Source organism: Pangasianodon hypophthalmus, chromosome 12 (assembly GCF_027358585.1).
Source record: "Pangasianodon hypophthalmus isolate fPanHyp1 chromosome 12, fPanHyp1.pri, whole genome shotgun sequence".
NCBI lineage: Eukaryota > Metazoa > Chordata > Actinopteri > Siluriformes > Pangasiidae > Pangasianodon > Pangasianodon hypophthalmus.
The window spans coordinates 7,027,865-7,051,949 of NC_069721.1; the positions used below are offsets into that span (position 1 = coordinate 7,027,865).

At 38.5% G+C, this 24,085-nt stretch overlaps 1 protein-coding gene across 4 annotated transcripts in view; it reads right to left on the reverse strand.

The window, feature by feature from the left end:
• The window catches only part of pcdh15b (protocadherin-related 15b), a 186,085-nt gene that overhangs the window by 42,817 nt on the left and 119,183 nt on the right, over positions 1-24,085 (reverse strand). For all 4 annotated transcript variants that reach the window (XM_053238777.1, XM_034309522.2, XM_053238775.1 and 1 more), the window contains 2 exons: positions 18,778-18,918; positions 18,477-18,589 (listed from right to left, as the gene is read on the reverse strand). In XM_053238777.1, coding sequence (XP_053094752.1) covers positions 18,477-18,589; positions 18,778-18,918 — 254 coding nt within the window. The remainder of the gene's footprint in view (positions 1-18,476; positions 18,590-18,777; positions 18,919-24,085) is intronic.

A 24,085-nucleotide genomic window follows, 5' to 3' on the forward strand; every position in this document is an offset into this window, starting at 1 on the left:
CAGTGTTCTTCAGTGGCCTTCTCAGTCACCGGATATGAATCCAATAGAACACCTTCGGGATGTGATAGAATGGGAGATTTGCAGCATGAAAGTGCACCTGAAAAATCTGCAGGAACTGTGTGATGCAATCATGTCAACATGAACCAGAATCTCAAAGGAATGTTTCCATCATCTGTAGAATCCATGCCACGAAGAATTGAGGCTGTTTGGAGAGCAAAGGGGGGACCTACCCAGTATTAGTATAGTGTTTCTAATAAAGGGTTCAGTAAGGGTATGTTAGAAAATGTCAAAACTGTGAAAAGTTTTCTCAGGCTGCCACAACAATTACTCCTAGATAAGGAAAAACACTGATATAGACAAAAGATTTTAATCTCATATTTTGAGCTTTGTTTGCTATTTGTGGAATATGTTAAGAACAAAGGAAAGCTTAACCCATTTTCTGTATCTGAACTGTAACTAAGAGATGATCAAGATCACATCGAGCAGAGAACTCCAAGTAGTTTGAATTATTTTTCTTCTAAGACAAAACTAATCAAATACATAATTATAAATGATAGTCAACATTGTTATAAATCTTGGTGCTATATTTACAGAGGACCACCACAAAAATATCCTGACTTTTGTCCTTTTTTTTGCAGATCGCAGTCCTAAGGCAAATACATTCTGCATACCAGCAGGGAATTTAGTCTTTGTCCATATTCATACTATTCTGTTGAAACACGTTCAATTGCAACTGTTCAGAAACCCCAGGCTTTGTTTTCTTGGCATGTAATAAAAGAAACAACTCGCCGGCATTCAAGCACAAAATAGGAACATAAGTTATCTAATGCAAACCAGAGTAGCTGGCTGATAGCAATTTGGCATGAATATGTGATAACTTCATTTTTTTTTAACGAATGGATCTGTCTGACTCTGCCAGACACACGCTGCATGCACACTGGAAAATGCACTTTAAATGATTTAAATAGGAACTGAAGTGCCTGTTTTCAAATCTTTAGTGTGTGGTGGTGGCCTCTGATCCAACAGCTCAAGGATATGAAAGGAATAGTTCACTCTAAACATGTCATCGATGATAATCATGACTGAAAGCTACCAGTGTCAGGCTACAATCATGCAACTGAAACCTGTCAATTCTGCCCCGCAGTAACAATTCATATTATCCTGTTTCTTTAATCCTCAGAGGAACAAGACATTTTTGACAAAAATCCTTCATCCATTGTGCAGAAACATTGGGTACCATGATGGAATTATTACTGAATTGCACTGGTTCTGAATTGCTTCTTCTTGCTGCTACTTATGATTGTGTTTATCACATCTAAATTCCATGTTTTTCTGTCTTGCTTTGCACAATGATGGCTCATAATTTGTCCTCATATTTAGGGATGAACAATTGAGTAGGCTGGGTACCCAGGACAAGAAGACTAAGCATCAGGGTTCTTTTTCATAGTTGCCTGGCAGACATGGAGGCTCAGTAGGCTACTCATTATTGAATAATGACTACAGTCAAGTCATCCCCTACGTAGTAGTTTATATCCTCAATTATGTCTGTATTAATGCACTCTACTAGCAAACTAGTCGCTCTTTTAGGCTCTCTAGCCAATGTCCCACCATCTCATTCTCTCACCTTCACTACACACCAGTGTTCCAGCTCCACGAGCAAGTGAAGTCAACAGCCTCGCTCTCTCTTCTGTAGTGCACATCAGCTCGAGAGCCACCCGCCGTGAGAACTTAGCATGCCTCAAAAGCAAGCCAGGGTCGCTCCATAGCAATCCGTGCTGACCCCTTTTAAATAAAAAAAGGCCCTTTTCGGCTGTGCTAAAGGTTCTGGCGGCAGATTACGCGCTGACCTTTTTAAACCGTTTGCAATCAGTGAGCTGGCAACCAGGTGCCACACTGCGCTTGTCCTTTCCAAACAAGAGCAAAAGGGCAAGCTGCATTCTGGTTAACTTGGTGGGGTAGAGGTGGTCATTGAGTGAAATGTCCTCTGCCATTCAAAAACAATTTCTGCTCCATCAGAACATATTAATTCCAAGGGTGTTGTTTATTATAGATTGGCTGTTGAGCCAGTGAGAATGCTAACTCCAGCTGCTGCTTTATAAATCATCATTCCCAGCAATTTATCACTTCAACAAAGCAATTTTGACACCTTTCGACTAAAGGAAGGTGTTAGATTATCGGGTCTGGGGGGCGGTGCAATCAATTAGAAAATCGTCCGGGAGAGATATAAGAGAAGATTAGGTTTGTGAAAATGGAAGATGAAATGGTCTGTGAGTAAAAAAAAAAGTACCAAAAGCACTCAGAGCAGATAAATATCTCCATTTTAAAGCTTGAGGAGTCAAATTCTTGCACTCAAGTGTTCAGCTCATTTGCATACATAGCAGTCTTTTAGATGTTTACTAATCAAGCTGTAGAGCAGCCTATAAATCCTTATGAATATTTTATAAGCAGCCCTTGTCCTACCAATGAAAAAGAGTGCACAGGAAATCATCTGTGATTTAGCAATACATGGATTAAAGTAGGAGAAGCCATTAAGATGATTAATCGGTACTATGCCCCTGATTCGCTTTTGTTCTCTTTAGGCTCTTGTATGGGTGTCAGCTCATCAAAGTCATCGTAGACAAACAATCCTCATTCCGATCAACGTGAAGAAATAAACAACAGTGCACAGCAAAGGATATCATAGTACATGCCATAAAACATTATGTACATAAATAAAAGGATTATATGGCAGTCGAAAAGCCATTATCTAGACCACAATTACGGCTAAACAATATGGTGTTGAATATGGTGTATGCTTGCTTTTTATAAATACAGGTTGGGGGTGGGGGTGTGCTTAGCCCAGAGCTCTTGTGATCTCATAGTAACACCAGAATAAAAAGTTGTATTGCAATTAATGAGCAGAAAACAACTTTACTCCGGGTTTACTCTGTTAATACTGTATCAAGGCTTTATCCACCAAAAAGTTAACACTCATTAAAACAGTTAATCTGGTAAATAAGTTAAATTCTAATAAGTTACAAAATGACACACACACACACACAACCACTGATTCACTGATTCACTGATTCATTGATTCGTTCAACTACAGTAACCACTTTATTCAGGTCAGGGTCGCAGTCTCTTTTGTTCACATGACCTTTCTATAACCTTAATCACTACATCAGTAGTTCGCTTATTTAGGTCTACCTGCTTGTTAACACAAACAGGCAATTCCTTTAAATAGCAAATCACCCAAATGAGTATATGCCAGACAAAACAAATGCTTCCAACTTGGCCTGTGTCAGAGGCAGGAAAGCGTTCAGTTATGTCTGATTGTTTCTTTGTTTTGTCTGTTTGTATACAACACTGTCTAGACAGTTTTTGTGAACAAGATAGAATTTTATTTCTTAAGCTGGATTTAGACTATGCGATTTCACTGTTCTTTTACGATTATTACTTGACACACTGTATGACATGATGCCAATAAAATCTTGACCAAATTCTATATCAGACTGTATGATAACTTGTTCTCCATGTTAGATTATATGATGAAGATCCTCATAGGATAGACCTGAGATTAAAGAAAATTACTAGGTCCCGTTGGTTGGGTCCCTGGAGGCCTAGTGGCTAGGACACAGCGCTCTTACTGCTGGGGCCCGGGATTGATTCTTAGCCAGGGAACCAACCCACACATCAGTGCACTCCCAGTGCTGGTCCCAAGCCTGGATAAAATTGGGGAGGGGCGTATCAGGAAGGTCATCCTGTGTAAAAACTGTGCCAAATCAAATATATGCGGACCAGTGATCCACTCTGGCAACCTCTAATAGGAGCAGCTTAAGGAAGAAGAAGAACATCTAGGTACTGTTGGTCATCGAGCATCATGATACAAGCTCAGGCAGACAACAGAAACATTCTTCGATGTGAGCTTGAGGTAATAAGTACTGTATATGTAATATATATTTATTATATATACATTTATTCATTTTTGTTTCCATCCTACTATTGATTTATGTTTCATTTATGTTTCCATCCTACTATTGATCGCTTTTAGATAAGCTTTGAAAGTGTCCATCTAGCCCACTGAACATTGAGGGACTAACAAATACTAAAGTATGTTAGTCTGCTTAATTATGTAGCCTGCTTAAATGTACTGAGCAGCTGTGTAATTATTTTGATCTAGGATTTTATTTCTGAAGAGAAACAGCACCAGCGATCAGTCAGCTCTCAATATACCGGCAATGTTGTGACATGTTGCTTCTTGTGAACCTTGTCTCAAACTGTTCACTGGCAGGTATATTTCTAGTTATCAAAGCACTGCCCTTTAAGACACTGACTCATGAGACAGTATGACCTCGAGGCAGCTTCCTTCTATTTCAGACACAGCTAATATATAAAGAAAAAGATGCCCAAATTCAGTCATGGATGGATGGAGATACAGCACAGTTGGGTGATTTCCCTGGTTTCCCAGGTTGAATATGTGCATTAAAACAGAAAAATCGTTGCTGGACTCCAACCCGGGCTCTAACTAGCATTGAGCTGATATAAAGAAAGCAGTCATGGTCAACAGGTTTAGCTGTAGCCATGTAAGCCTTTTTAATCAGCAATATAATCCACCCTGACTGCAGGATTTTCACACACTAGAATATCCAGAGGAAAAAAAAAAATCCATCAGATGACAGTTTCGTAGATGCGCCATGTGAATGAGAAAGGTTAGAGAATGACCCGATCTATTTAAGCTAACAGAAAGGTCACATGCTCACAAACACTCCATTGCAATAGTGTTTAGAGGAGCATTTCTGAACATACGCTGAACTTTCGAGTGAATAGGTTACAGCAATATAACACAATGGTAGATAAGGACAGGAAGATAAGGTCATGTGTTGGAATAATATGGTAATTGGAATATTGATTTTTGCTGTGACATCTTGACAGGCTGTGAGATAGCAGGATCAGAGTTTGGTGGTTACAGCATAAATCCTTGGATTCATCCTGCCTCATGCTGATGGTGTTAGCAGGCTCTGATGATTGCCAACGTATTTGCAGAAGAATTTGCTTTAACTAATGTGAAAATTTAAACCTAAGCTCAAAAAATGTCATTTTTTCCCCCTTAAAACTTGGTCACACCTCTACGCACAGTGATAACAGCACCAAGTAAGGATGCCAACAGTGTTTGAAGGTTCTGTCAGTTTTAGAGTTTTAGACTCTTCTAGAGTTTGTGGTGCTGATTTTCAGAGTTCCACACATTTGGCCCCATCTACTGAGCATGCAACGTACAGACGATGTCCCATTTGTGTCCAAACCAGGTATGTCCATGTAGGCTCCCTGTTGGATGTCCAACTTTGACTGGGTTTAGACCAGCATTGCAAATTCTGTCAGAAATTATGTAAAATTCTTATGGTTGATGAATACGTATTCAGGTAATTAATTATTGTTTTTCAAATATGTTACTTATTGTTACCAACTGATATGAATATAAGCAGGACCTACTTCAAACATCTAAATTAGACCTTGACCAACCAACTAAATGAACTATTTTTTAAAAACTGCTTACACAGCTGACAAAATAATAAACTCTGCTTATTGGTGAAACTTTATATCTTTATAAAATGTTCTGTATTTTGATTAGTTTTACTAGTATTACTAGTTTAAAATAGCCTATGCTGATTTTAATTGCTTTTTTTTTTTTTTTTTTTTTTTTTACGCAAGCCATGGCTTCGAGCACTGTTCCATTTTTTTTTTTTGGTTAGTCTGAGGTGTCATGCATTAATCATACATTTTTTTTTATCCAATTATGTATTCAGGTGCCTAAAGTGGAGCCTGTCAAGAACAACCTTCAGTTGCTTCAGCTACATTTGGGAAACAGCAGGCAAGGTGAGCATTGGTGTTTTTTTTTTTAGTGCATTTTGATGATTTTTTTAGCATTAGTTGTGGTGTTTAATTATTAAAATATTTAGTACGAGAAGTATTATGCGAGTCTTTTTAACTAGTAAGCCACCTGCGTCTGCCTAAAGCTAGCCTGAGTGTGAAGGAGAGATTTCAAACAACAGTGCAGTCTGGAGATTCAGTCTAAAATTGTGTGTATTGATAATAGACAGATTCACAAGGATAAAATTATTCATTTCTTAAATTGTGTTTTTCATTGATAACAGTTTTAAGTATTGTCTTTTTTAGGGAAAATTATCTGTATCAGAGTAGCTGCCTAGTAGAGGAGCCAAATGAATAGTGATAGGGCTGCAGATAGGGCTGCAGTGTTAACCACTGCATATAAAGCAAGACAGAAAAAATGCTTCCATATCCACTGATTTTTACATAATTACAACTTTACAGCTACAGTAATGAGATGGGAGAAGCAGGTGGATGAGAACACCATCTAGCATCTGGCTATAGAGCATTTGAAACATGCACCAGGAAGACGAGATGGAGGTCTGAACGGACACTGAATGTGACATGCACATTGAATGCTTCACTAAACAGCTGAAATGGAGAACGCTGTCCTGTCATAATTCATAGTCCATAGCTTTGTGATAGATATGAAGAGCTGGTATTAAAACTGTTTTAATAGTAGATTTTGCTCATAAGTAAAAATTCAGTTTAAATTTCAATTCAAACGTATGTATTTGTACAGCACTTTTAAAAACAGACACTGTCACAAAGCACCTTTACAGAAGGCCCCTAGAGAGCAAAATAGGACAGAGGCAAGGACACTCAGATGCCATGAGGAAGAAACCAGGAGGCAGACTTGAAAGGGAAACCCTTTAAAGAACAATGGATAGGTGTAGTAATTCACAATAATTCATAGAAAACAATTAATGAATTGATTATAACATGAGGAATGTAAGGCTTGTTACATTTAGGTATAAATGTTAAGAAATAATATATACAAGAAAAGTCAAGACATGAAAAACCATATAAAGACAACCACTGAATGTACATACTGTATTTGGATGTTGGACTGACGTTCTGAAGTTGATGTCCTGAAAATTTTTCAGTCAGGCTCCACCAGCAACGTTCCATAGACAGACTTAATAGAGGTCTTTTAGATGTCGCTGGCACTTGTGACTGCTCAGTGGGTATGTACCCTACAGTATGGACATGTCAGTATTCTGCTTAGGCTTGAAACAACAAAAGCAGAAAATGGTATCTTAGAGTCTGGTAACGAACACTATATGGCCAAAAGCGTGTGGACAACTAACCATCACACGCAGATGTGGGTCTTCCCCAAACTATTGCCACAAAGTTGGAAGCACACAATTGCATATACAATTTCCCTTCACTGGAACTAAGAGGCTCAAACAAACATACTCCAGCATGACAATGCCCCTGTGAAACAGTTTCTTCCCCATGCCATCAGACTACTCAATACACACACACACACACACACACACACATACACACACACACACACAACTGTGCATCCTCCATCCTCTTTGCAATTTTTTGCATATTACATTATGCTGCTACATATTTATTATACTGTACATAGGCTGCTACTTCTTATGTTTACACCTATTTCAGCAACTTATATTGTACTCTTCGTCACTGGATTCACTTTTTAATAGATTCACTTTCCAATAGAACTGTGTACTGGTCGGCGCTGCACTGGGACTTACTGTGCCCACTGTCTATCCCAGTAGTCATTGTACTGTCTTGTGCACTTTATGTATAAATTTATGTAGTCCCTTGTAGTTCTGTGCTGTTCTGTGTTTGTCTTATGTAGCACCTTCATCCTGGAGAAACGTTGTTTCTTTTCACTATGTACTAACTGGCTGTATATGGTTGAAATGACAATAAACTCCACTTGACTTGACTTGACTGTGCACAAAGCATTCACGAAGAAATGGTGTAACAAGGCTGGAGTGGCAGAACTCAAGTGTCCTGCACAGAACCCTGACCTCAATCCCACTGAATACCTCTGGGATGAACTGGAATGCTGACTGCACCCCAGGCCTGAGTGACTCACCTTACAGTGAGTAAAGATTTACTCGACCTGAGTGTTAATTAGAAAATGTCTTTTGATGGATAACTATACACTATGCTTCATTTAAGTTTTTGTTTGGTATTTTGGAGCTAGTTTTAAAGTAACATCTGGTTACTTTTGGCAGATTTTGCAACCCTTCTACTAATGATAGATGCAATCACAAGTGATCACTACAGATGTAGTGTCCCAACACTAAGAAAGTATATTTTCAATCTAGATTAGCAGTAAACCTGCCTCAGCTGTGAGAAGTGCTAGTGATGGGCTATACTGCTTCAGGAGATCAGAGAGATACACTGGAGCCAAACTGCTCAGAGCTTCATGAACAGAACTTAATGGTCAGCCAATGTAGTGATAATGTGCTCTGATGTGCTTTCTTTTCTTGTCATGGGCTGCTGTGTTTTGAACTAGCTCAAGATTCCTTAAAAGAAGCAGGGTGACCAGCCAGCATCACGTTAGTCCAATCTAGATGTAAGGAAAGCATGTACACATTTGTTAATGCAGTGTTAGCATATTTCTAATTTTGGCTATGTTTCAGATGATAATAAGCAGTTTTAGAGGTGCTAGTTACATGGGAATCAAATGATAAACCAACATCTAGGATTGGACCAAAGTTCTGAACTGTAGTTTTTGGTCTTACAAAAAAGCCCTCAAGCTCCATAGTGAAATCAACAGACATAGTGACCAACAACAGTACAAGCATATGAATAAAACCTCTTTGCTAATGTTTGAAAATGTTCTCTTAAAATACCAGGCTCTCTAAATACACGTCTTCATGAACAAGAAAACAATACACCACTTCCTTCTTTAACAGCACCACAAAAATAATGAACATCAGTAGCACTAACACTAACATTCCTCACAACGGAGTCACCAATAATCAGCACCAAATTGCTGTTTGGGACAGACTAATACTGCAACCTCATCCTGAAGCTCCTGATGCTCAGCCTATTTGTCATTCTCACTTACTTTAAGCCCTCTCAGACTGTTCGTATCACAAAAACTAGGTACGCTACATGACCAAAGGTTTGTGGATGCCTGATCATAACACCCATATGTGCTTTTTGAACGTCCCATTCCAGATTTAGGCAACCCTATGCTATTACAATAACCTCCACTCTTCTGGGAAGGCTTTCCACTAGATTTTGGAGCGTGGCTGTGGGGATTTGTGCTCATTCATCTACAAGAGCATTAGTGATATCAGGCATTGATGTTGGTGAGGAGGTCTGGGGCACAGTTGGCGTTCCAGTTCATCCCAAAGGTGTTCAGTGAGGTTGAGATCAGGGTTCTGTGCAGGCCACTCGATTTCTTCCATTCCAACCTTAGTCAAACCATTTCTTCATAGAGCTCGCTTTGCGCACAGGGGCATTGTCGTTCTGGAACAGGTTTAGGCCTCTTGGTTTCAGTGAAGGGAAATTTAAATGCTACAGGCATTTATAAAATTGTGTGCTTCTAACTTTGTAGCAACACTTTGGAGAAGAACCCCATATAGGTGTGTTGGTCAGATTTCCACAAACCGTTAGCCATATAGTGTATATATCAAGGGATAAGCCTTTAAGGAGATCATTAATCCAACCATCAGTATCTGCTTATGAACTCACTTATGCTTATGTCACTGCTTATGTCCTCTTTTCCATGAAACTCCTAATGAAATTTCTAAGGTGTTTTGTTTAATATTAGTTTGGTATATAGGGAATGTTTTGCTAGCATGCAATAGGCCAAAACATAGACCATCAGTTGCAAAAGCATGCATCATCTCAAGATGGTTCCACAGTCCTCAAGTAACTCCAATGCCTGGACATTCTCTAGATATTATACACCATTGGGTTAAGGAGAAATAAGACATTTGATGCATACATACATACACAATGTTTTGTGTTTTTGTTTGAGAGTCTGCTGTATGTGTTTTTTTTCCTTTCTTTTTTCATTTTTTTCATGTATCACGTTTATTTTGCATCTGTCTTCTGCTTTATTGGTTTAATATTTTCGGCCGTTTGTCATACTTGTCTGCTGGTTGCTAGCTGTGGAGGAGTTCCAGACCCAAGCCTGAGCGGCGGATTTCCAGTGGCCTTAATCTTCGATGTGTGATGTGTGTCTGGCTGCTTGGCGTGGATAGAGTGCAGGGTCTGATCACATTCGCTGTGCTTGTTATTTGTGTTGATGGCAGAGAGTTTGGTGCCATCATGCTGAGAGGTCTCAGGGCTGCTCAGCTCTCTGTTCGGTGATGTGTGGGCTCGCTTTATGTTCATGGCGCTGCATTCAGAGTGGCGGTGTCCACTAGTGGTGTAGCTGTGCAGACTATGTGGGCTGTACCAGCGTAGACCTTCAGTTGGACTGTGAGTGTGACTGAAATTACATCACGGCAACTTTTGAATGTCTGTTAAACAGTCTCGGTTTGATTGTTTGCATTATTTTGTTTCTTTTCCAAACTTGTAAAGCAACCTTGGGTTGAGAAAAGAGCATTATAAATGAAACATATTATTATTATTATTATTATTATTATTATTATTATTATTATTATTATTACACAAAATTAACTTAAAACATCGCATAATACATTAGAAAACTGGTTTACAGTATTACTGAAGTAGGAACACTGCTTCTAACCTGACTAGAATTTTCAACAGACCCAGTCCAACTCTCTCCAAATCTGCTAAAGTATCAAACCGCAATAAAAAAATGAGGTTATCTGCCTGGTGGGAAGTGTATCTATGACCTCTAAACCCAATCTGTGTCACACTCATGTAAGCCACATAAAGGTTTTTCCACATCAGTAACCTTGTTAAATATTGCATCAGTCCTGTCTATGTTAGTATTCTACTCAGACACCTCTCACTTCACAAAGAAGCTGACTTAACCCAAAGCACTGGTTTCCCTCACAGAACTAATTACAACCAGTTACTTGTTTATTTGTTGTTCTGTTTTCTAAAAAATCGATTAAAATCATTTGGTAAATAATCTTAATAATCTAATCTTAAATACACCATTGACATTGAAATTTCAATGCTAATCAACTGTATTAGAATAATGGCCACTTGCAGGTCAAGTGGAGCTGGGTATAGCAAGTATGCAGTTAAAACTGTTTGCCTGGCTTTTTTACACTGCACACAGAACCACAACATCTTGCTAGTTATACAGCTTGTTAATTACTTATCATGCTAACTGGCTAGCATAGAAAAATAACTTAATTTGTATCAGCTGCCATATCAAAATGGAACAGTTGGCTAAATGGAATCAAATTTATATATTTTAAATATTATAGAGTGAATTGTGTATATTTACATTTACAGTTGTGTCAAACATTTTGTTGCTGGTTTAAATAGGAAATTGAATGCAGAAGTTCTTAAGAAGGCATCGAAAACTACAGTTCTGTTAATTTGATACCTCTAATGGATCCTGTAACTTCATTTGAGCTGTGTACAGAGGTACCTGAGCAACCCTTAATATGCTGATAAGGGTTCCCACAAAGGAAATGGCAGAACAAATCGATGATGCTTTAAAAACACGCATTAACAAGCTAGTGACACGGGTGAGGTTGGCGCATGCTAATCAGTGGCGCTATGCTAATGGTGTGCTTGTTTGTCTGACCCTCTGGAAGAGGCTGCATACTAATAGTACAAGTTCTGCATTGTAGCGCGAGAGACTATCTTGGCCTAAAAGCCCTCATTACTTCAGTCTGCCTTGGCTGTGGAGTATACGAGGAAGATGAGCTGAACTAGCAGCGAGAGCAGCATGCGTGGCTAATTGGAGCGTTACCGCTCTGAACGCACCGACCCATAACAGATGACATTTGAACACCATGTTGATTCGCTTCACCTGAAAGTGCAACATGGCAGAACACCCTGGCAGCATTACACAGTCTCCAAACAAAGGCTGCTAACCGTTTGTTGCGTCACTATAATCACCTCGTACCAGGAATTTAGCACTTTTACACTGAGTGCAATACTTCTGTAAATATCTGTAAGGTGTTGTGTTTGGGAAAATCTTAAAATAGACCTACCAGTGTCTACCATGTTTAGAAGGAAAATGTCACACATGGTTCTCAGTGCTCCATGTGTTACAGTATTAGCTATCCGTTGAGTTATGCTAACAAAAATATTGTAGATTTCAATTCCTTCAAATACTTGGTTATATTTTACTAAGCACATACTTAACATACTAATTCTGAAAAAAAAAACAACAACATTTGTTCTCCATGCAGCATCACATAGTTTAAGATTATTAGATCGTTTTGTTCCATTTAATCTCTTTACATAATTATCGTGTTTGACATATAATCATTACCTCGTCACAGAAACTAGAGACAGACATCAGACACAATCTTTGCTCAGATAAGAGTTCAAAACCATCCTTCAGTTCAAAAGAAAAAAAAAGCAATCTACTTGCAACCATGTACCAAATGTTAAGCGTTCGTATTCATCACATCTTGCCTCAGAACCATGGCAGGTTTATCTCCTGTATATTCATGCAGCAGGAGTGGGAGGATTGGAGAGAAAAAGATGTATGTAAGCATCCACGGTGGTAAGCAGAAAAATAAGACAGCGATTGCTGTGATCGTCAAAATGACAAACTCTGAAGTTTCAAGGTGCCCGGTTGGTGATTTAGTGAAAGTTGCTGTAGCTTCATTAGGTGGGTTTTATGGGATAAGCCGCATTGCAAAATGCACAGGCTGCCGGTTGTAACAGAGGAAAACTTGGAAACTGTCACAAGCAAAATTCTTTCATCAGACTGTATTTGTGTTTAAAAAACTTCCACAGTTCACATTTGCTGAGTGAATGACTGAAAACTTAGCATATTTGACTATTTAATGAAACTTTTTGTTTTGTTTCGCAGTAAGTTAAGATTACTCTTGTTGTCCATCAGAGTATGTAATTAGACGAAGAACAATGTGAACAAAAAGACTGCTGTCTGGACAATAGGGACATAAATGAATACAAACACATTATTCAAACTGAACAGATAGTCAGCTTCATTTATCAATCTGTTAGAAAATGTTGGTGTAAATGTTTTTTTTTTCATTTGCCACACTGAAATACAAATTTCCAATAGATTTACAAAAGTTTCCTTAACTTTGATTTTCTTTGTACTCATGTGTGTGTGTTGCTGAATACCAATCACCTGCAAAATGCAAAGCGCGTACAACACAGCTGATCTGTATTTAGTGACAACCACAAAACTCCATAAAAGGAAAAGCTCACAGAGAGCCGAAATGAAAAATGAGAGAGAGAGAGAGAGAGAGAGAGAAAATTTCTCAGAGGCAGAAATGGAAGTTATTTTAACTCACATCTATGCAAAATTAAAAAATATTATTTAGCAGTGTAACAGCACCTGGAAAGACTGAAATTTGGAGACAAATTAGAGAAACAGTGTGAATTATGTGAGCTAAAAAGAAAACGGTTTGATAGGAAAACGGAGGGGAAAAAGCATCTACTTTAAAAACATCTATCTTTACTACACCCATACCCAGGTGATAACGGACACCAGTGTTTAATTGTTTTAAGCATCTCAGTGACTACTGGTCAGAAGTCTTCAACAAGAAGACCCACTCTTCAGCCTCTCATGTACCAATGCACCCTCCCTGATGCTGTCTTAGAAAAGCAGGAGGGGATGTGTTATAAAGACCTGATGTATTTGGGAAGAAGCCCAATGATGCCACGCAGAACACAGCACACAGGGAGTATACAGCACATCGTAGGTTGAATCATACCAGATTGGTCACTTATCCCCTCTTTGAAACATGCCAGTAGCAAAAAAATTCAAGCACTGACAAAACTTGGACGTACACAGAAATGGCACAAGATCATATTGTCAGTCGAATTAAAGCTGGCTTTTAAGTGTTGCACAGCATTAAACGAAAACGCCTTGGCAAATAGAACCCATTTATAAGCCAGCTTTCTTCCTCTGACAAAAAATTCATACCGGTCTCTGAATATCCATTTCCACCTAAGCAGCATGCGCTAAATCTTCCAGCGGCCTAATGCCAGCTGAGCCACGGCACAGACCAGCCCGTCCTCCTTTTATATATGTCTTTAGTCTTTACTGAACAACTTAGCTTTTCTAAAATTCTAGATTTGTGTAATTATTAACATTTTTTACATGTTTAATATTACTTTAATTAATATCATTAATACAAAAGGACCGGGTTTCAAATTTTTGTATTAAATTCACATCTACACTTGAAATAAATAAGCTATTTAAACTTGACAGTGTAATCTGTATAAAAAATCGCAGTGACTCATTGCCAATTATATGATTTGAAGCTGAGCAGTTGAGGTTCACATTAGTGAGTATCCTTATATGTAAATGTACACAAACTCAGGAACTCCTATAGGAAACAAATATTTTTCCAAACTAACTAGATTTTTATGAATACCAAATTTCTTGTTTATATGCTCCTATGAATGATTTATAAATAAATTAGTTCATATTCAAGTTGATAAAAGAGGCACAAGATTCATGGCATATGTGGATGAGACTAAAATTGGTTAGAGTAGTTGTGCGAGTGGGCGGTTTTTACTTTCATTTGCACGCAAGTGGTCAGTATGAAGCTCATTAACATGAACATGCTCAATGTATTTACTGCATTCATTCATTCATTCATCCTTAGTAACTGCCTGGTCAGGGCTGTGGTGGTTGAAAGTAGGGGACTGCTTTGTTTAATTTTTTTTTAAATAGAACCAACCAGAATTGTTCGAAAATACCACAGGAAAGTATAAACCAAAATAATAACTGTGCAAATGGGATTAAGAAAACATTCCCACTCACATCTCTAGCTGAGAATTAGCTTAGCTGTAGCTTAGCTTGAATTGTCAGAGCTAGAATTCACATGATGCTGATGATGCTGTCATTTCTCCATCGGAACAGTGGTAGGGTACATATTTAATTTAAAAAAAAAAAAAAAACCGGTTTCAGATGCAGATACACATACAAATAGAACCAAATGCAACTAGTAGCATTGCATTACACCTGTACTGAATAACACACATATACACACACAAACACATCCTCATATCTCAATACCTGAGCTCACTTGCTCACTCTCAATACAAATACGAGCTCACTTGCTCAGGCACTCTTCCACCATTGCTGGCTGTCTATTAAATGTCACTTTATGGATACTTGTAATGTCATCATCTATAGCAGTCTGTTATTACATTTAACAGTCTAACTATTTATTTTGTTTGCCATATATTCTAATCCCAGTATGAATGGTTATGTGAGCTTTCAGCCTTACAGGGGAATATAAAGAGTGACTCTGTGCCTGTGTATTACATCACACAAGCCTTTTTACCTCCTCTTTCTTTTTTGTCTGATCCATCATTCAATTTAGGTACCTCTTCCAACTGAAGCCATTTCAATAAATTCAACTCCATCAGTCATGTGATACACAGTTACACAACTACTGACAATATCTATATGAAACAGAACCGACAGCTTTTCTGGATATTGTAATACACATTGTTTTTAAAAGGAAAAAAGGAACATATGTATCTTTTTTTGAGTTTCAAGTAAACGTACACAAGTTAGAGAATATAAAATGCCATGAATGAAAGTTCCCTGTTGCTTTATTTAAATCAATAAAATCCATTTAGCAGGCTACTTCTCGAGCATCTGTTATTTGCTTTATTTGCCAAAAGAATTGAATAGATTACCCCTGGTGTCAAATATTTTAAACATTTAATCTAATAAAGTACCCATAATGCATTCAAGGAAAGTGCACTCTGCCCTTTGAGAAAACAATATTGTGAATATAGTACATTCACACACTTTACCTTAGAGCTATCATACATATTCATAAACCTTTATTATAAAAGCTTCACTGGCAGGTTCACATCACTTCAAGTCTTTTTTCAAATGTGGCTCTTCACCTAGTCTTTGCACCAACTATAACAGCTCCTTAAACCTGATAGTATCAAATCTGGAATAGGAAAAATTCCATAAATACACTAGCAAACTGAACTGCTTCTATTCTAGTGTCATAACTGTCATACCTGTGATGCCTGAACATGGTAATTGCTTACCACTTTAATGCTTATGATTATTTTAATTGTTGACAAAAGCAAAAAAGGAGGCCCTTATTTGCATGTTAACAAAACACAGCTATATTAATAAAAGTAAATAAATAAAAGGGTAACTGATAACTGTTTCTTGGTACCTGCACAATATGCACGATTCACTGGATATTACTTCATACTGTAGCGGCGCAGCTTTTTGTTATACCAATATTCAATTAAACTATGCTACTGATAATATCAATACAGTTAATAGTTTTTGATACATTATACTGCCAAAAGTATGTGGACACTTGAACATCTGATTCCAGATTTAGTCCCCTTTGCTGTTATAATAATATCCACTCTTCAGTGAAGACTTTCCACTAGATTTTGGAGCGTGGCTGTGGGGATTTGCGCTCATTCAGCCACAAGAGCATTAGTGAGATCAGGCACTGATGTTGAGTGAGGAGGCCTGGGGTTCAGTCATTCTTCCAGTTCATCTCAAAGGTGTTAATTGGGGTTGAGGTCAGGGCTCTGTTCAGGACACCTGAGTTCTTCCACTCCAACCTTGGCAAAACATATCTCCATATTTAGACATTCTTTTGGCTGTATAGTGTATTTTATTTGTTTTGCAGTCAGCCTGGGTGAAAAATTTGAACCCCAGTTTAACAAACCTTGCTCTCCTGCTTGCATTCCTGAGGTTCCTAATTACACTGAAGTGTTCAAACTGTCTGCCCATCTCTGCAGCAATGTGTGAATGAATGGAGGCAAGAAATCAATATTTAACACATTTGTATAGTTTAAATTGTAACTTAACTGCTCACTACAGCTTTCAAAATAGGTTACCCTTTCAAGTTTAAGTAGTAATGTGATCTCCCAGCAACTGCCACACGCACACAACCTTGGAGTAGCTCAGGACAACCGACTGTCTTTCCTACCTCACATTTCTAACCTGACTCGGGTATATCAGGAGGGTCCGGCCATTTCTATTCAGAGAGGCCACTCAGGTGCTTGTTTAGTCCCTTGTCATCTTGAGCCTGGACTACTGCAACTCTCTCCTGGCAGATCTGCCCTTGCATGTCATCCAACACTTGCAACTGATCCAGAATGCAGCTGCAAGACTTGTTTTCAATTTCTCCGAGTTCTCCCACATTACCCCATTGCTGCATTCCCTTCACTGCCTATCTGTAGGTTCCCACATCAGATTTAAACCACCGATGCTTGCCTACAAAGCCAAACATGGACCAGGCCCCAACTATCTTGAGGCAATTGGTGCTGGAATGAACTTCTCTTCTCTTAGGCTGTCTGAACTGCTAAGTCACTGACTGACTTTAACGAAAACTACCTCTTCACCAAGCACTTGAAGTAACACTTATGGGAGAATATTCAGACAAGTTGGACAAGTTTCTGTTTAAAATGGTCTGAAAAAAATCCAACAGCCTTGGATCACACAGTAGACTGCCTATCATGTAGACTATAATATGTGCCAACCACTCATCAGAATGTGCTTTCAAATTTCCCAGCAGACAATATGATGTTGCATTGTCTTCCTCAGATAAGGCCATTGCAAAAAAAAAAAAAAAGGCAGCATTCTCATCTTGAACAGACAAAAAAACTATCTATCACCTATTATTAGGGTGCTATTTGTGAAAAAATCGGGGTGGGGGGTGGGGTGGGGGGTATTATTATTCATGAAAATCGATCGCGAACCACAAGTGGGCCTATATAGACTATGAAGCTTGTTCTTGTAGCTATTTCTTGCAGCTGTTAAAGTAACATTTGTAGAATAATTATGAACTTTAATAAAACAAATCACTGCATTTGCGGGAATATTTTAATCCATTTAATTTTAAAAATTTAATTCATCAAGTAGCACAATATGTTCAGTCTCTATTAAACTTCAATATTTAATAGAAAATAATCACAAAATGCAATCGCACAACACAGATTCTCTCCTGTGACACCATGACACTTGGATTTGTGGAATTCCCTGAGGAGTATGGGACTGGTTGCCGCCTCAATAATGAGAGTCTTGTGTATGGTAAGAAGTTTGTCATCTCCATATCGGATGTGCTTGTCTTCATCAGATGGCCAGTATGATGTATTTAGGGCGTTAAATTTTCGTCCCCACCGGGGATAAAATAAATTCAGGAGAGGCAGGGATATATAGACAAGACGGGGGAAATCCCCCCCATCCCCTCCCCGGCAAATCACACCCAGCCTATTACTCCTAGCTTGTTTGATGGACAGCAAGGATGCTCCAATTGTTCCAAACAACCACAAACACTCAGGGCTTTCAGAATTCTCAGAAGCATTTCTGACAAAACATGAACCAAGCATATGAGCTGTGCTGGTAGCTCCTGGCTTAACGGATCCAGTGCTAACAAATCAAACTCAAACTCTTCCAACTCTAATTTGTTTTGCCAAAGACAAGAGTCTTTTCCGAGATATTGCAATGTTATCATGACAAATTTGTTTGGGTCTGTCTGATAGTGCAGTTCTGAAAGTTCTCTGAAGAGAGCATTTACCTGTACTCCTCCTGAGTGAAGATGGGAATGGCAGAGGGCTGCAGGACGGTAATTTCCACCAGGGTCTTATTGGACTTCACCGGCTTCCCGTCATCATAAGCAATAATCACCAGCTTCAGGGGGACAAGAGAAAATCAATTTTAGAACAAAACCAGAGGGGTAAAAAAAAGTAATACAAAGAACAACATAATTCTTTTGAGGCGGGAGATGGGATGCAGCTGTACAAACAACAGATGTTATAAAAAGAGTTTTTGTAAAAAGCTTCGAGTCCTGTGATGTTCGAGGTGAGGTATGTACTCACAGTGAATTTGGTGTTGGGCTCCTCATTGAGATTGACCCTGGTGAGAATATTTCCTGTATCCTCTACTACTTCAAAGATGCTGGCACTGTAGGGGAAGTGCTCCAAGTCCACTTTGTAGTGCACTCGACTGGCTCCTGTGCCCTTCGAGGTAAAAACATAAATACAGTTTAGATCCTATGCTAGAACATCAACCCTGATACTAGATATTTTGTCTAGAATATTAATTGCTGTCCTTTACAGAATATTTGTAATTTGTAATTTGTAATTTAACTCTTTTTACCAGAGGCAAAAAATAGAATTTCTGCTTTTTTGTTTTGGGGGTCCCGTGTTCAGCATTGGATTTATTTGTGATGTCACACTCCACAGTAGTGGTTAATAACTCATATAAAAGTAGACACTCAGGGCTTTAAGAATTTGCAGTTTTTCTTAAGTATTTCTTTTTTTACCCAGCCTACTAGGCTTAAATGTTATAATATTATTGTGGAAGTGGTATACAGTGTTTTACTATCAAAAACGCTGTAGTTGTGCCATCCGTTTTATCTCTGTACCAATGTTATTGTGGAGAGGTGTGAATTGGTTGTCCAGCAGGGGGCTCACACCCATCCCCTTTCCCATTGCCTACTTGGCAGCAGCTAAACACAGAGTCAGGATACTCTACATACAGAAACCCAACAGTGTCCTGACTAAGCTTATAAGAGACTTGCGGTGATAATATAATTCATTTGTTTATACTGAAAGTCGATTTTCATTCCAGCGGCGGAATGGAACACCATGAAGTCTCATGATCTAATGTTCTTTTTTCTTAAATGTTAGTTTTGTAAATGACTTTTGTTCTCAGTTCAGTGAGCATGTTACGTTGCCTTTATGCTGTGTGTATTGACAAACCTTACTGCTGTTAGCTTGAAGAGACAAAAATGCTAGCCCAGAGCATATCAAATCTTTGATGTTTTTTTTCCAAAATATTTTATTCTTTATACATAGAACAAGATAAAGCACTTATAGCATTTCTTTATACAAACACAATAAAACAATACATAAATCTTGTTTCAGACAAGATTCAGACATATCAGCAATTCTACACATAAATAAATGCTGTTCCAAGCTTTTTTTTTCTTCTTTTCTCTATAGCTAAGCTAACTTTCCTCATTGTTGAAATGAAGAAAATAAAAAAAAATGTAGTTATAATTATATAACTATAATAAATTAATGTACCTCATATTCATTTTAATATAAAAGCTAGCTATAATACAGGGTTTATATACACTATATGGCCAAAGGTTCATGGTCTGTAGTTTCCAGCCACAGTTACAATGCCAGTTGCTCATTCATAAAATTAATAGCCTTGTCATTAAATGCACACGCACCATACATTTTCAGTTTTCAAGCTTGGACTAAATGACAAAAGCAAAGTCTGAAGCAGAAGCTGTCATAACATAGGTTTGTAAGCTTATCCATATAAACTATAATATACATGAAATATGAGATGTATATACTCTTCCATATATGCAAATAATCTGTATACTGAAAAATGTTACATTGCATTTCAAACTATGTTGCAAACAGCTACATTTTACACATCTACGTCAGGAAAACATCGGAACTGATGTGCATTTTTAGCCTGATTATTCAGGTTGAACTAGACAGCCAGTACCTTATTTGCATGTTCCCTTCCTGGTGATGTTTTTATGTCTTTTTTGAAACCGACATACTTTGTTAGGCTGGCTTGGAGCAATGCAGGGCTGCAACCCCACTGTGCCACAGACAATATGGATAATAAAGGAAAGTGACAAATAAAGACAACAGGTGGGCTGCACCCTCTCAGTGCTGCCACGAGCCTAAATTCATACATTCACCCTCACACTGCGGCGATACATCTTCCAATAGTGCCGTTTTTCTTACACGCTTAATCGTTAAATGACTCATCGACTAATTGTGGAGTACTCCGGGTGAATAGAGCAAGCTGCGAGGATTAAAAACATGACTCTGGCATGCCGTGTCTTGTCAAAGTTCACAATCTCTTTCATTCACTCTCTGTCATCACCATCTCTACATGTGGTATATTCTTATTAACATCAATCCAATTCTGTCAGCCTGTCTTTTCAATTTAAGGACATAATTGCAGATATAATTACATCTCACCTAATAAAAGAATTAACCAAATTTATAGAAAGTGTGTAGGCAGGCAAAGTAAAAAAAAAAAAATAATAATTGGTTTTACTTTAGTATGAGTGAAGACAGCTTATGAATAAAACACATGAGGTTAGGGATGGTAATGCAAATATGAAGAAGGTGCTGACAGATGCTTTGAAAATATGTGCACTGAGTGCAGTTTACACAAAAACCCACTGTCCGATGATTCCCACCTCAGCCAGAATGAAACCAATTTGTGGATCATAGCCATTGCCAGATCTCTTCACAACAAATTACAAAAACAGTTCTGCTTCAAACTTGTGCAATTTGCTACAGCAATCATGAAAGATGGCATGACTACAGCAACTTGGACAGCTCAAAAGGAACCCAACAATACAATACTATAAATGGACACTTTACTGATTACTATCAAATCATTTGTCACTGACAAGATAAAATAATTCAGTGAAACTTGTTCAAAAGGAGAGCTTGATGGCAAGAGACTGACTTGGAGCTTCACTTAACCTCCTGAACAAATTTTTCAACAGGATGATGGGTAGCTGGTATTATGGCCAGAGATAAAGTATACGCAGAACAGCCAGACATGAACCGACTAGCAATTCTGATGTTCTGTGGGCCAGAACTGTCCCGATTTCTTGGGGAGAGTGAGGTCTGATCCAGAATGTTCCAGAAACTCTCCCCAAGTTCTCCCACATTGTCCCATTGCTGTGTTCCCTCTACTGGCTTTCTGTAGCTGCCTGCAACAGCTTTAAACACTGATGATTGCCTACAAAATCAAAAATTGGCCAGTTCCCACCTAGCTGAATGCATTTATCAACCCCTGTCTGCATCATGATTCCTTTGAGACTCTAGCATGGCTTGACTCAACATACCATCCCTCAAGATACAAAGAAAAAAAAACTATGTCAATACTCTTCTCTATACTGGAATGAACTTCCCCTGGCTGTCTGAACAGCTGAGTCACTGGCTGTCTTCAAACAACGTGAAGAACTGCCTCTTCACTAAACACTTAAATGAGCACTAATTAAAAAAAAAAATCCTGTGTGTGTCTATTGCCACACTTCTGACCTTCTCTCTAACAGGGCTTCACCTTGACAGTATTCTTAGACCCTGAGTTAATTGTACTAGCATGAGGTTTTTGATAGAGACTACAATGCACTTCTGTAAGTCGCACTGGATAAGAGCATCTGACAAATTCTGTGAATGTACCCTATTCCAGATTTAGTCCCCTTTCTCTGTTATAATAATCTCCACTCTTCTGAGAAGGTTTTCCACAAGATATTGGAGCGTGGCTGTGGGGATTTGTACTCATTCAGCCACAAGAGCATTAGTGAGGTCAGGCAGTGATGTCGGGCGAGCAGGCCTGGTGCGCAGTTAGCCTTTCAGTTCATCCCAAAGGTGTTCAGTGGGGTTAAGGTCAGGGCTCTGTGCAGGCCATTAAAGTACTTCTACAGCAAATTTGGCAAACTTGTCTTCATGCACCTCACTTTGTGCACAGAGGCATTGTCATTCTGGAACAGGTTTGGGCCCCGTAGTTGCAGTGAACGTTACAGAGTTACAGGTACAGCATACAAACACATTCTATACAACTGCGTGGTTCCAACTTTTTAATAATAGTTTTGTAAAGGCTCACATATGGGTGTGATGGTCAGGTGTCCACATACTTTTGGCCATATAGTGCATGAAGGACTCTCCTATGATTGATCTACCAGTCTGACAAAGCTAATGCAAAATTCTCTGTTTTATTATGCTGGAGCAATAGCATTATCACAGGCACTGCATACAAACTCAATAATCTGATTAAGAAGTCTGTATTAGGAGTCCGAATAGAGTCCCTGGAGGCTATACCCTAACAAACCCAGTAAACTGATTCTGGTTAAACAGAGAAGCACCTTCAGTAACAGCTTGATACTACACTGTGCTAAGAATGTAATATCTTTTCTACCACTACACTGTCTGTCATATTGCTCCATGTGGTCGTACATTTGGTTGTCTCTTTTGTTTCACACTAGTGCATGGAGTGTCATCACTGATTGAATATGGCACAGTGCCTATAAATGTTGAGGGAGAGAAGCTAGATGGAAGCGGCAGAGCAACCAGAAGTACCACCTTGTCTTGAGTCAACACCAGCTGCAGTAGCTCGAGTCTAGGTAGGAGATGAGCAGCACTTATTTTGACTATGTTTTTTGTCCTATTTTGGGAGGAGGAGTACAATATTGTATTTTCTGTTTCTTTTAGTTTAGGCTAGTCGCACAAAATCTCTTTTTTTAATATTATGAGTGTTTTGGGCAGAAGGGGAGTCCACACTTTCATTCATGCTGTGCTCCATTCTCAGAAGGGGTGAAATACTATCTTCTCCAATTCGACTCTGTAATTAGTACCCTATTTCTGGCGAATCACTAACTCCCTTCTGAGTTACACTGCACTGATATTATCCAATATTTCCTATATTGTAGTATTATTCCAACTCCATCATCCATCTATCAGTGCACACAGATATAAACACTCATGAACATGCACCTGTGTCTATGACCATGAAACTACACCAAGTGTATTCATAATACATACAAAGAATAGCACTATTAAACTTTACTATATCTAAGTCAGTGATTTACACAACAAATGAGCCCTGTTAAAAGGGGCAAAGTGTTTCTTTCTAAGGAGGATTATTTCATACCACTTCACTGAATGATTATCGCTTGAGCTGTTTATAGGATTTTGTTAATTGCATATCACACTGAAAAAAAAAAAAATCTAGTAGTAATGGAACTTCTAATACTACTGAAAGCCTAGCAGACTGTGATTACTTTTGCCTTCATTAACAAATGTAATTTACAACTGAAAAATAATGACTTATGGAACAAAGATTTTAGGCTTCGAAAGACCCAGGAGTACCCAATGAAAAAAACAAAAAAAACAACTTGCACTCAGAAAGCAATGGGGAAGAGAATAATTTGAAGAGGAATAACATTGTGCGCTGTCCAATTGTAAAATCCTTTTTCCTTTAGGAACGGAAACTACTTGAGGTTATAGACAAGAGCTGAGACTTGGGTTCCTGAGGGTATAGACAACTGGAATTGTATTGGAAGGCTACCACTTTTAGCAAACTAATTAGTCCCAAATAGCTCCTAGGCTGCTGAGACACAGAGCTCCTGGC